Consider the following 13108-nt stretch of genomic DNA (forward strand, 5'->3'; position numbering starts at 1 on the left):
GCAATAACTAAAGTTTCTTTTGTACTACACTACCAAAACTTTCCACACACACTCAATATACATTCATAATGCTTGCATTTCCTTTTTGTTGAGTGAAATTGAAAAACATCGTCAAAAAATGACATTTCCTGCTCGGTACTCACTGTTGTTTTTCTGCAGCATCGCACCAGCCTACTACATATAAATCGACGAACTGCCGAGCTGCGGCCGAGTTGAACTGTGAAAGCGGTGTTACAAGGCAGTGCAGCAGTGCGTGGGTGCTGTCCGTTTACAATACCCGCCGTTCACGCATAAAGCTTGCACGCACTGTGGCGGCCATATTGGATTTGGGATTTTGAGGCATTATGGGACATTTTTGAGCTTGGTATGCAGCAAATTCGAGCTCAGCACCCCTCAATACCCCTTAAAGCTTGTATGCCATAAATTAACACAGTTTGCCTTCAGGGGTGATTTTCTTTTGAAAGTTTACCCAGTCTATCTTGGGTCCTTTAGGCCTACTTATTCATCGCGAGTTATGGAGCGTCACGTCCCACGATACATAGCGTTGATACAGCACTAAATAAAGCCAGTTTTCGGAACATGCTGTGTGCCAAAAATCTAATCTATCTACTGTTTTTTTTTTTTTTATCACCGCTGTTTTGGGTTTTTTTTTCGGGGGGGGGGCGGTAAGAGCGCAGGCCTCTTTTTAGTTTATTCTCATCTGAATTTGTCCTGTAAACTTTCTGGTCAATAGGCTGCGCGTTACGGGAGCACTAAACGTGAACGTGAACGTCAATAAGTGTATTGTTTATTGTCACTTTTTGGGCGAAATTTTAACGACACAATTTCTGACCGTTCATGTTCACGCTGCTCTAGGAACAAACCTCCATACATGCCAATCTCTGGAACCCTATATCGTACAAACTAAATAAAAACGGTAAATTCGTCCTCACTCCTTAATTTTCTCAAACTTTTTTCACTTTCAGAAAGCAGGTCAAGTTATTTTTAGGGTTTGTTACGTCCAGTTTGGGTCAATTTTGTAACAGACAAACTCCTAAAAATGTACCTCATTCAGCCGCATCGGAGAGCTCTTTTGTTAACATTATCTATCGATTGCTAAAGTAGGCTACAAAATGGATTTGGCAAAATGTATATTCTGAGACCTGACTGACACACTGCTCTAACCAATTTTGTGAATGGACTTATTCAAAAGGAAACTTAATGTCGTTTTGCTCCACAACTTTGACCAAATGCAAAGGGTTTTTTTTACAGCTTCAAAACAGCCTTTGACGTACGTGTATAAGTTTCACAAACTTCCGTGATGGGGTAATTTCTGAAACTGCAACACTATACCTCCATGAACAAACTGTATTATAAAACGGTATTCATGTACTCATTTGAGTTTACTGGCAAAAAGAATCAGAATGTATACACTCTCTTCTGTATGGAGATTTATTGTAAGTCCGAGGTCGCCACCCACTTTCAACCTAAAGTGGTCCCACGGCGACCTCCTTCACCAATCAACAGGATGGCCTGCCTCAAAACCAGACAACACACCACTCACAATACACTGACCAGAATATAAGGAGGTAGGGCTCGATTTCACATGCTCACTTTATTTGTGTAAGCTCCCGTGCCCAACCCAAAATGTTATTAATAAACACCTTTCAGGCTCCTTCCAACCTATAGCCCTACCCAATGTTTCCAAATTATAAAGCTTCCGTTTGATCCCATCCGCCTTGTCCATAATTGTCATGCCGTTTGGAAGTGACTGTTTTTTATAAATATTCTCCATTTAAATTTAATCTTTTCAACAAATGAGTCACCTGTCAGAAGGATTTCTAGAAAGTCTGGTAACAACATCGACCAGTGGTTGACACATGGTCGCCTGCGAAACATCAATCTGCGAGTTACTTCATTCATTCAATGCAAATTCGTGAGATTTGTTTCGGTTTTGGGCTGGCACCCAGCCTCTTCGACCCTGCGCGGCAATGAATGAACCAATTCGGAGAACCATGCTTAGTTCAACACGAAAGTAACCCGACCAAAAAGGGCGGATCGAATGGCAGGTGGGCGGGCAAGGGGCAATGAGTGAACCAATCCGGAGAACCATCTGCGAAACACTGTCCAATGAGTCACCTGTCAGAAAGATTTCTAGGAAGTCTGGTAACAACATCGATCAGTGGTTGACACACGGTCGCCGCCCAAACTTCCTCCAATCAGATGACTCGTAAGTGGGAGTTTGGGTCAGGGTTTTGTAGACTTGCAACCCGACGTCTGAAAAGACACAAACGTGTTGAATTCCACTCACACAACCGTGTTGATTTCCACAAGGATGCCATGCTACTGGACCTTATAATTTCAATCCAAGATGGCGCGGGTTACGCTTTTAATAGTATAGATTCCATATAGTGTGTCTGGCGACTTACATATAAACAATTTGTTTAAAGCCAGAATCGTAGCCGAAGCCATTAATTGGAAATTAGTCAATGAATAATCATTTCTTAGTTTAAGTTTATCGGTCGGGTAAAGGAGAAAGCCCAGTCTTAATCTGACTTATAACATTGATTGAACTCTGACTGGGGCTAATATTCTTCCTAATTATGTAATTTTACTCTTTCGATATAGCCCGCCCTCTTCACACAAACTGAGCAGCGAAATAGAGCGCTGAAAGGTCGTTGGGTCATACCCGCTCAGGTCTATTTTCCTTAGTTCAGCCCAAAACTATTTATAATTCGTCAGCTTTCACAAAACTGTTATAAGCGCTATCTTTTCGATCTATCCGAGCATGGGTGTTTTCACTTTTCGGGTTAGCGTTTTCGTCTAATGTCACTTTAATGATTGGCTTGCATGGTTTGGAACGTCCTTGTCTGTTTTCTGACAATTTTTTTTTATCTGTTCCTCGATCGCATCAACGGCAAACATAGCATCTGGGCGATTGATACCAATGAGGGCGCACTTCAGTGTATCCAGTGTTTCCTCTTTTTTCTTACCCGACTGTTTTCCGAAGAACAAGTCCAAGACGATTTTTGTTGGGCTGCTTTCCTGACGTCCTGCTCTAGCGTTGATGCTACCGACGTTGTGTTCAGTCTTCAGCAGTAGACTTGAAAGTCTTCTCCAGTCGTTTTCCAGAGGGTTGGGTGTATCCAATAACACACAAAGCTCATCAAAAATGGGTTCCTGGAGAAGCCTACACTCAGTCACTCTGTTGCGGTCATTTGGTATCTGTCCCAATAGTAACTCCTTAATGTAGTGTGGTTTGCCCGGATTCGGTAGACAACATCTCTGCAAATTGAAACAAGGACAAATATGTTGGGTATTTTCATCCATATTTTTTGGGAGGTGTCGTGGCCGAATTCAAACTCTGGTGTTTCTAAACAACAGAGTGTGGTGAAGCAAGACACTTAACCATTGCTTCGTCCTTCAGATGGGACGTAAAGCCGTTGGTCCCGTGAGTTGTATTAACGCATGTAAAACAGAACCTAGTGCATGTATTGAAAAGAGAAAGGGTTCATCCCCTGTTTTTCTGGCTGGATTGGCAGCATATTGCGCCACAGCACCTTGTAAATCATAACATGGGGCTAAGGATCAGGATTTTTATAGATCAAACGCTATGGTCCAATATTTTGGAGATATCGCCGAAAAGCCGGTGCGAATATGCCCAAGCTGGAAGGATTGTCCCTAACAGGAATACACAAGCTGAGAAACGTTACTAGCAGTAACGCTTCTTAGATTCAAATTTTGAGCATGAACAATTTTATCTTTTTACACAACCACGTTAATTCGTAAGGGAATTTTTTCTTCGAAAAGTATGCTTCTAATCAAAAGTTGTTATTGCCATTATTTTTAAGAGTGATTACCAAACGATATCTTCCTCTTAAGAAGAAGTAAAACAATTGTTCCATTTCTCTGATTTTTTTTATTAATTTAAAAAATCTTTAACAAGCGAATAATTTACAGGATTTCTTGCGCATGATATGTTGTCAAAGGGTTACCTGTAACTTTAATTGTTGAAATTGTGCCCCATTGTTTACGAGATCTTTAAACGTCAAATGATCACATTATGATACCCTTTATGAGAAAAGCGTTTTACTTGAGGATTTGTCCAAATCCATGAACCTCATTGTAATAAAACAAATTACTTTGACTCACCTTGTTTAGATCGACTAAGAAGTTCACCCCATAGTCGCAACTTCCACTGCCTTCTTGGAAGACGGTCATGCGAGCTTTGAAGCAAACTTTCTGAGAGGCCGAACGTCGTTTAGCCACAAACATGACGGACGGAAAAGCTCGGGCACACGACGCATCGGTTTCTCGCCATAACGACTTACGGTGGATCTTCTGTCAAACAAAAAAATATATTTACAGAATGAGATTTTACCGCACAAAAGCGACCTAAATTACGAAGCAAGATGTCAAAGAGTTGTTCATACCCGTTGGCAAGATTCTGGTTCTGATAATTCCCAGGACTCGCAGCTGCAAGTTGAGATTTTCGCCACCACGTCTTGGTCGTTCTTAAAAACAGTCAGAGGGTTTTTTATGTCTGCCAAATGAAAACCATAGTTCCTCTCCTCTGTTGTCACTTCCTGTGAAGACAAAGTACAGAATTATCATCGGTTAAAACAAAGGCTGGTTGAAAGCTCATCGACTGCCAAGCTCTTAGTTCTGACATCATTTATTTGATATGATTGATAACAAATAAACCGCAATGTGACCCTGTCTACTTGGGGTGGGTGCTTAGCATGACCTAGTCTTGGCCCAAGACGTCGGTGATCGGTGTGTGATGCGCTCGGGTGTAAATATCTCTACTTTAAATAGTCTGGACACCGACGTCACACTTCGAGGTTCATGAATATTAACGCCAGAGAGTGGCCTCAAGCCTAGGGCAATCCCCATCCATATTCACCTTTCACCTACATTCGTTTCAAAATACAGTCAAATCCTTCATACTAACATTATGGTACATTTGCTGTATAATACACATGTGGACACTGCAGACGACCGAACGTTAGCTTTCCATAACTGTGTTTTAAAAGGCCCGATTTGATGTTTTTCAGCTGCACCCACATCACCTCGTACCAATCAAAACACAGATATAGAAAGCTTACGTCACTGCACGTTTATTCAATGACATTATTGTATCCAATTTGATGTTTGCACCCACATCACCTCGTACCAATCAAAACACAGATATGGAAAGACGTCACTGCACGTTTATTCAATGACATCATTGTATCCAATGAAATCACTGGTTCTGAAAAGCCCAGTCTTTCATCTTAACCAAGTTGGATCATGCCGTGAGAGGGCGCGCTACAACGATTTACACCCGAGCACAATTAAACACTATCCACTATCGATCAATGACGCCTTGGGCCAAGACAAGACATGGCATCTTTTTGAACGTGACAGGAAGCGCAGTCTATTTTAAGAAGAAAAGGGTCAATTTGTTTATCAAGAGCAGTCATTATTATTGTCACGAACAGTGACGTCATCTTGTTTAGAAGTTCATAGTCTTTACACCATTAAGAATATTTCACCCAATATTTTAATGACTGTGTAGATAGTGGTATCTTAACGTGACGTCACTCCTGGTAAACCTGAAATTGAAATTCAAATAAGTAGATGAGATTGTAAAGAATCATATTGAAATGTTTTTTTGTTTTTTTTTGTCGAGCCAAATATTGTTCTAACACAGGTTAGGAGTAAAGACTTAGCCCTATGACATCAACATATTATGGAATATTATGGACAACTTAAAATCTGTAAGGAATCTCACCTGAACATTTGCTTGGACGTCATCAACGAGTCGAAGACGAAGTGTTACTACATCTTCAGAGTGACTGTCTTCGTGGATGAACAAGCATGCTATCATTGTCTTCTCCAAGATGGTCCCATCCACAGGTGAAGCTGTAGCCCCAGACCCACAAAAATGATTAACTGAAAACGTTATGGAACCATTGTCAACAACCTGGATCACGTCCGACCCTTCACGAAGCTCGCTGGAACCACCCGACGAAGACAACTTAGACAAGGAAAAATTGCAGGAAGACGTATTCTTTACGCAGTGGGGCATAGTCAAGACGACATCTTCTTTCAAGATGGTGTCTGGCGGTCCACAGTGGACGAATGGGGTTGAGAAACATTGGCTTTCGACTGACGAAGTACCGGTGACGTAGATGTAGACTTGTTGCGTTTGTTCTTCAGGTATTGCTCCAGGAGGGACGTATAAGTGAACGTCTAAACCGTCAATAGACAGACATCCACCGTGACAGTCCAAAATGGCGGCAGCAAAGTTGGCAATTTGGAAGTTATGTCCAACAACATCTATACCCTGTGATTTGGCTATCTCCAACATCCCCTCAAACGATTCGAGGAATTCTGTCTTCTCTAGGGTAAATTCAGGCAAAGTTGGTTTCTTGATGTCGGTTTTTCTCTCATTAACATGGGTTGTTAACTTTGAGCTACAGTCAATGTATTCTTGGGACAACGTAGGTGGTGGACTGTTGGTAATAGGCTCATCAGTGGATGTGAACGTAGGATTCTCGTACACTGCACCTTCTGCTAAGGGCTCGAAGTAGACTGGTTTCCTTTCGGATCTTACTTCTGGGTTTCGGATACATGTGCTTGCTATACGGAGTATGAATTGGACGAAATTTGCGATGCGAGATGTCTTCGGCTTATCTGGCGTTGTGTTATCATCGGGAGGTTTTTTTTCTTCTGTCAACTGCAAATGAGATGAGACTGATGTCAACTGCCAGTTTGAAACCTGTTCATCGGTATTAAAATCAGTAACCTCTGGGTTTTCTTGGTCGATGGCTGGTGGAGGTTCTGGCAACTCGTAGATTGTATCTGGCAACTCGTAGATTGTATCAGATAAATACACACTGTTCATAGATGGTGCTGTTGTAGTGACGTAGTTATCCATACAAATGGCGCTATCTACACTCGATCTTACACTCCCGCACGAACCCTCTGTTCCTGCCAGGGATATCTCACTCAAGTTGCTTGCTGATCTCCCAAAGTGCTGCACGGGATCATCGTCAAAACTCTCGTGGGTTTCTGGGTCTTTACTCCACGTAGTGGTCCCCGCCTCTCTCGGGTCGGTGCTTCCCCAAACATCGTTTGAGCAGCCCACTGAAGTAGCTATGGAGGTGTTTGAAGAAACGCTCAGCCTGGCCTGGGGTTCAACAGACGGTACAGCTGTTAAATAGGACGAAGCCTCATCCATCTCTTGGCTTAAGTAACCAGTTATCGTAGGCAAAGATCCCATCCCACTTTCTAAATCCCATTGTTTCTCCAAACTATTTGGGTCAACGTCCGCACTGCCATCCAGTGATAGCCTGTTGACTTTGGACCCCGTAACTGATGGGGGACGGTCCATCTCCCCAACGCTTCTACTTTGTTCTTTTTTTCATCACGGTTGGATCTAAATAAATAGCAATACAAAAAACAACAAATAATGAAGAAATTGAGTAATGGGAAAGAACAGCCTGCTTAAAATTACCAAAGTGTAGGGAGAAGAACCAACAACAACAGTGGCATGGTGGGCAAATCTGATCTAGTATTATTTTGTGTTAGGCTTTCAATTTATTTGACACAAGTTTTGCATATGCCTTCATTTTGCCACATGGAAACCTAAATGATGTAAAGGAAATTGATGAAGAGAATTTAATTTTGAGTTGGACTCAGCGTTAAAAGATAAACATCGATGCCGTGTTGTTGAGAAAATTGAGCTCTTGGGGCGTGTAGGCAGTTTGACTATATACTGTATATCGTATTATAGGCCTAAAGCCGTATGATTTTTAAAAGCACTGGACACTTTTGGTAATTGTTATAGTTGTTAGCATAAAAACGAGCAATGGAGATATTTGATATGAGTATACATCATTGTGAGAAACGTGTCCCTCTGAAGTAACGCACGTTTTGAGAAAGAGCTAATTTCTCAATCAAATTTTGAATGACTTTTATTTGACATCTGAAAGCACACAAATAATATATGCAACTATAGGTTTTTTTTTCATTCATTGTTCTCGTACAACTTCGAAGACCAATTGGGCACAAATTTTCACAGATTTGTTATATTATGCCAATGTTGGACTATACCAAGTAAGAATACTGGTCTTTGACAGTTATAACTAAAGGTGTCCATGTGCCTTTATAAACCGTGTCACACGGACTTGAAGTAAAACCGTGTCCACATTATTATTGGTCAGTTCTTACAATTATGCATGAAAATACCTTTCTCAAATCGGTTAAGTGAATATTTATAAACACTTCACAGTACAAAAATTAATTTACGTGGTTGACAAATCTACATTCAAGCAGTGAGCTCTCTTCAACCCGTTGTTATGCTGTGAAATGTTCATTTTGAATTCCTGTCTAATGTTCCTTAAAAAAAAAAGAAAAAAAAAAATATATATATATTCAGTAAGCTATTCAGTAAGCTTTGAAGGGAAAAAAACTGGTTTAACCTTTTTTTTTTAACAAAGTTGTGTTGCACTACGAACCTTGAATGCACTTTTACTATAATAACAATACAATGAAGTGCTTTACGAAAACATGTTTTTGAAGCAGTACGTGGTTCACGACACATTAGAAAATTCCCTTTTGAGTGACATATTTTATCTTCAAGGTTATACAACAGCCTATCAATACAAGCCCCCCCCCCTCCCCCCCCCCCCCACCAAAGTCACGAGTGACTTTATAAAGTGCGTCACAATGGCTTATTGTTGACAATAGTCCAATTTAGACTGTTGACTTTTTCACTGGTAACCGATAATACCATGCAAATGTAACTACAGTGCAGCGTGTTGATTTGTTAAGCTATCATTGGGCTAGCTCGGTGGTCTAGTGGAAACATGGGCCTTCTTTCATGGCTCTACTTACCGCTGAATTTGCATGGTATGCAGAGCCATGAAATTGCTTCGTAAAGTAAGGGAGGTAGTGCTTTCTGCTCTTCCAGCCAGGCTTCTGATGGATGATACCCAAGCCAAGCCTATATATGTATGGACTGTAAAGGGGGAACCCTGTTTCATCCCCAGGAGTTGGCAACGGCCCCTGGATTGATTTGTAGCCCAAACCTTGGAGTGGCCTTCGGGCCTCCTGAAAAACACGAACTTGCCTTAAAGCACTCAAATTTTGTTTTCTACAAGGTTGGGAGAGCTATGTTCGAAATGTTAGGTCCATTTACTTACACAGCACCATATAATGGTTTACTATGTGCTTTGGTGCAATCTACAGCCAACCATGCAAGCATGCACCGTGTATTCTACATGTATGTACAAAAAAAAAGAGTGAACATATTAAAAGTAAATTTTACGATAATTGATGATCAACCAGTCCACTGTATAAGGGTGGCCAGTTGGCACCCTTCATGCACCGTGTATTCTACATGGTACAACCAAAAAGATTGAACATTATTAAAAGTAAATTTTACGATAACTGATGATCAACCACTCTACTGTATATAAGGGTGGCCAATTGGCACCATTCATGCACCTTGCATCCTACACAGGCCTATGTACAAAAAAAGTTAAATTATTCAAAGTAAATTTCGGATAACTGACCATTTATAAAATATTAAAAATCATTAAACCCCAGCTGGTTGATCATCAGTTATCTGAAATTTACTTTTAATAGTTTAACTCTTTTTTGTACATACATGTAGGATACATGGTGCATGAAGGGTGCCAATTGACCACCCCAGTTACATCTGAAATTTACTTTGAACATGTTCACTCTCTTAAGACTTTTTTGTACATACATGTACTGGTTGATGATCAGTTAATGGAAATTTAGTTTGAATATTTTTCAATATTTTATGTACATTCATGTACAATACACGGTACATGAAGGGTGCACATATAGTGGACTGGGAAGTTTTTTAAGTTTTAAGCTTGCAGTATTTTTGAAGGGAAATTTTAGTAAAATCAAATTAAAAGTATATAATTGCAGGTACTGTCATTTTTTGGGGTAAAAAAGGTGTAAATTAAGTGAAAATCAAAATTTGTTTATTTTGTGTGCTTTATTTTTGTTTCCATGTGACCTTGAGTAGACAACTGTGTACACTTAATTTAGCCTGTGCTGCTAAGCAATACCTTTCTGTGTTTAGTGACTTTTTGTACTTATGGGCTGCTTTATGAAATCGGGCTAAGGGCCCAGAAAATTCAGCTTTGCAAATTTCTTCGCTAAGCATGAAATGAGCGGGGTACCATGAGTCACAGCAGAGATAAATGTACGGTAGTTTGGTTGGTAGCCTATTTTTACTAGGCAAGAGTTTTCTGTGCTTAGCAATTTTTTTGTGCTTACAGGCTTTATGAAATTGGGTCCATTCATCATGGGATATGACTTAGCCAATTAGTAAACATGCAACAACTATTGACTACCTATTTTAGAGACAAAGGATGAAATTTGGGTGGAATTAAGGAATTCCTATAGCCGAGTGATTGCCTAAATGGGGGACAGAAAGCGAACGTATGAATAACTTACTAGTCTGGAGAGCAATTTGTCGAACTGGAAACACATCCGATTGTGAATCTGTGTACTTCTATAAAGAAATTTTCTTTATATACTTCACTCAGCTGTTGGGATTATAAAACGTTTAATATCGGGCCTAAGTAACGGTGATACGGATGGAAATCTGAAAACACAGGGAAAAAACAACTTCAGCGGCAGAGCAAACATTACCATACAATTTCACTTGTCACACCGTAATAGGCATCCGTCATCCTGGAGGACCATGCCATACTATAACTTACCGCAAACTATAAGATATATATCCTCTTTGGAAGATTCTGAAGCCGCGGCAGCCAGATAGTGGTTCTCATTTCAAATGATTCCTGGCGGAAGTAAAAGTTGTTTAAAAAACTTTGCACTGAGCTATATATTGTATTTGCATTACTCATATTTGATCATTCATGCATGTTCCTATTGTTGTTGTTGTAACCCTGTTAAAAAGGCGGACAATCGTATGGCTATATAAACTGTAGGCATTTGGGGTAGTCTTTTGAACGAAGTTTGGGGGGCCATAAGGGGAATACCCAGCCAACTGCGAGTGACGTACGAGTCCCATTGAGTGAGAGACAGTTTCTTTGGAATAGTCTTCCTGTGCATATTCGTCAAGCTAATTCTTTACAATGTTTCAAGTCCCTGTTGAAAACTCATTTGTTTAAAGCTGGGGTTTTTTTTGTAGTGGAGTTTAGGGGTGTGAGGAAGAGAGGGATTGCCCAATTAAACCTAAGCGGAAATGCATCTTGGAGCGAGAAATTCGAAAACTCAGTATAGGTTCAATTTAACTACTTAAGACTGGGTTGCTGTAAAAATCAAAGATATTTTTAAAATGTTGGCAGACTTCAAAAAATGGATTTTGGCAAAACTCCATGTATGAGTAGGTATGGGTACACAATACACAAAAATCGAAAAAAAAGTTATATCAGACATTGGTTGCCATGGTTACGGCCAAAATAAGTTTTTCAGCAAATTTTCCAAGTTTTTACCTTTTTTACGAGTTAAAATATAGGTAAATTGAAAGCACTGGTACGTCTAAAGGGGAAACGTTGAAGTTTTTCTTTCACACATGTTGAACAACCATGTTTACTCTTTTTAGAAAATGTTTTTAAAAATTAAGTGTGCGATCAACTTTGGATCAAACCACTATTTCAAATAGGGGTGTTTTTGTCATATTTTCTTATAGCGAAAAATAGGGGTATCGAATGGGGCCATAAGTCCGAAAGTGGCACTTTGTTGATTATGACACTTTTATAGTTGGAAGATAAGGTACCAACCTACATAAAAATGCAATAAAAATTTTTGGTATTTTAAGTGCGCGAACACAGTTTTGCAAGAAAGTTAGCACTTTGTCAGGGCAAAAACGCAACAAATGGCAAAAAATTATACATTATTATTGGGTAAAAATATCAGGATTTTTATTTTTTTTTTTAAACCTTATGGGTGGAAGGGACTTGAGGTGCATTCAAACAAACTAAACTTTTGAAATCACTATATAGCCCGTTGCCATGGTAACAGCTCATTTGTGTTTTGGCTATTTTTTGCCAATTTTGGGGTCTAAAAAACTGTATTTTAGCATACATTTGCAACTCCACCCAGCCAATGTGCATTCTTTTTTTCATAAAACCTTTCACATCAATACATTGAGTCGTCCTATGCTTAACTTGAGACAAAAAAATTATTGCTTTAACTTTTACCCTAACGCTATTTTTAGAACACCATTAGCGCATGTTTTTAGAAATTTGCAAAATCCACATTTTTACCCTATTTTTGGCCCTCAAAATTACAATTTGCCAGGGGTCTCAGAATGCTTTCCTTTCGGTTGTATTTCGGGCCAACATTGGTCCTTCCATTTTGAGAAAAACGTTTGAGAAAAACTTGGGCAATTGTATCCTGTTGTAACAGTACTGCCTAAAAAAAAATGCATTTTTAACTTGTTTTCTTTAGATTGAATAAATAACATTAATAAAATAATACTTTTAAGTCTTCCATCAATCCGGCACCTTTCATGAGCACCCTGTAGCCTTGTGGACTACCCAACATTGATCAAGAATATTTTTAATGACCTAAGTTTTGGATGTTATACTACCCCCCCCCCCTCCCCTGCATGCCCAGCCCCCAAGCATATCAAATTTTGTTGACAATGCATTACAAAGCGCCTCCTTTGTTGAAAATCCCTTTTTAAAATTTCCATTGCGCATCATTAATAGTAGGAAAGTTTGTGCTGTCTTCAGTCACCTTTAGGGAATATTTGCCATTTCGGTTGTGATTGGGCGATTATTTGTGTTTTTATGTCTGGGGAGCACAAATAGGCAACTGTATCATGTAGTGACACTGCCTCAACATGGTAAAATTTGAAAAAAAAAACAGAACAAATTAATTATCTTTATTGGTATTTCTTACATGCTGAACAATGATTTCGATTGAAAAAAAAAAAAAAAAAAGCAAAGCAGCTTACAAGTATAAAAAATATAACTGTATACAATGTATAGTTCGAAGACTCACCCCAAGCTAATTCGGCTGGTAATAGTGTTATCCGGCTATGTCCCATTAGGGAACTTGGAAATTAATTGATTTACGTAACCATTAATTGTACACGCAGTCACTGATTATGTGATGCCTC

At 39.5% G+C, this 13108-nt stretch overlaps 1 protein-coding gene across 1 annotated transcript; it reads right to left on the bottom strand.

The window, feature by feature from the left end:
* Window positions 1-695: 695 nt before the first annotated feature.
* LOC139941378 (uncharacterized) lies at window positions 696-10800 on the bottom strand. Its single transcript, XM_071937846.1, has 5 exons — window positions 10737-10800; window positions 5756-7405; window positions 4413-4565; window positions 4132-4320; window positions 696-3264 (listed from the first exon to the last, which is right to left on the bottom strand). The coding sequence occupies exons 2-5, from the start codon at window positions 7358-7360 to the stop codon at window positions 2809-2811; spliced, it is 2403 nt and encodes an 800-aa protein (XP_071793947.1). The 5' UTR covers window positions 7361-7405; window positions 10737-10800; the 3' UTR covers window positions 696-2808.
* Window positions 10801-13108: the final 2308 nt, after the last annotated feature.

Source organism: Asterias amurensis, chromosome 1 (assembly GCF_032118995.1).
Source record: "Asterias amurensis chromosome 1, ASM3211899v1".
In the NCBI taxonomy this organism is placed as follows: Eukaryota; Metazoa; Echinodermata; class Asteroidea; order Forcipulatida; family Asteriidae; genus Asterias; species Asterias amurensis.

Excerpts from the sequence above, each read along its gene's own strand:
- LOC139941378 (XM_071937846.1), bottom strand. The coding sequence starts at position 7,360 with ATGGACCGTCCCCCATCAGTTACGGGGTCCAAAGTCAACAGGCTATCA. Across the intron at positions 4,566-5,755 it reads ACGTCCAAGCAAATGTTCAG|GAAGTGACAACAGAGGAGAG; the intron begins GTGAGATTCCTT and ends TTGTCTTCACAG. Across the intron at positions 3,265-4,131 it reads TCTTAGTCGATCTAAACAAG|AGATGTTGTCTACCGAATCC; the intron begins GTGAGTCAAAGT and ends TTCAATTTGCAG.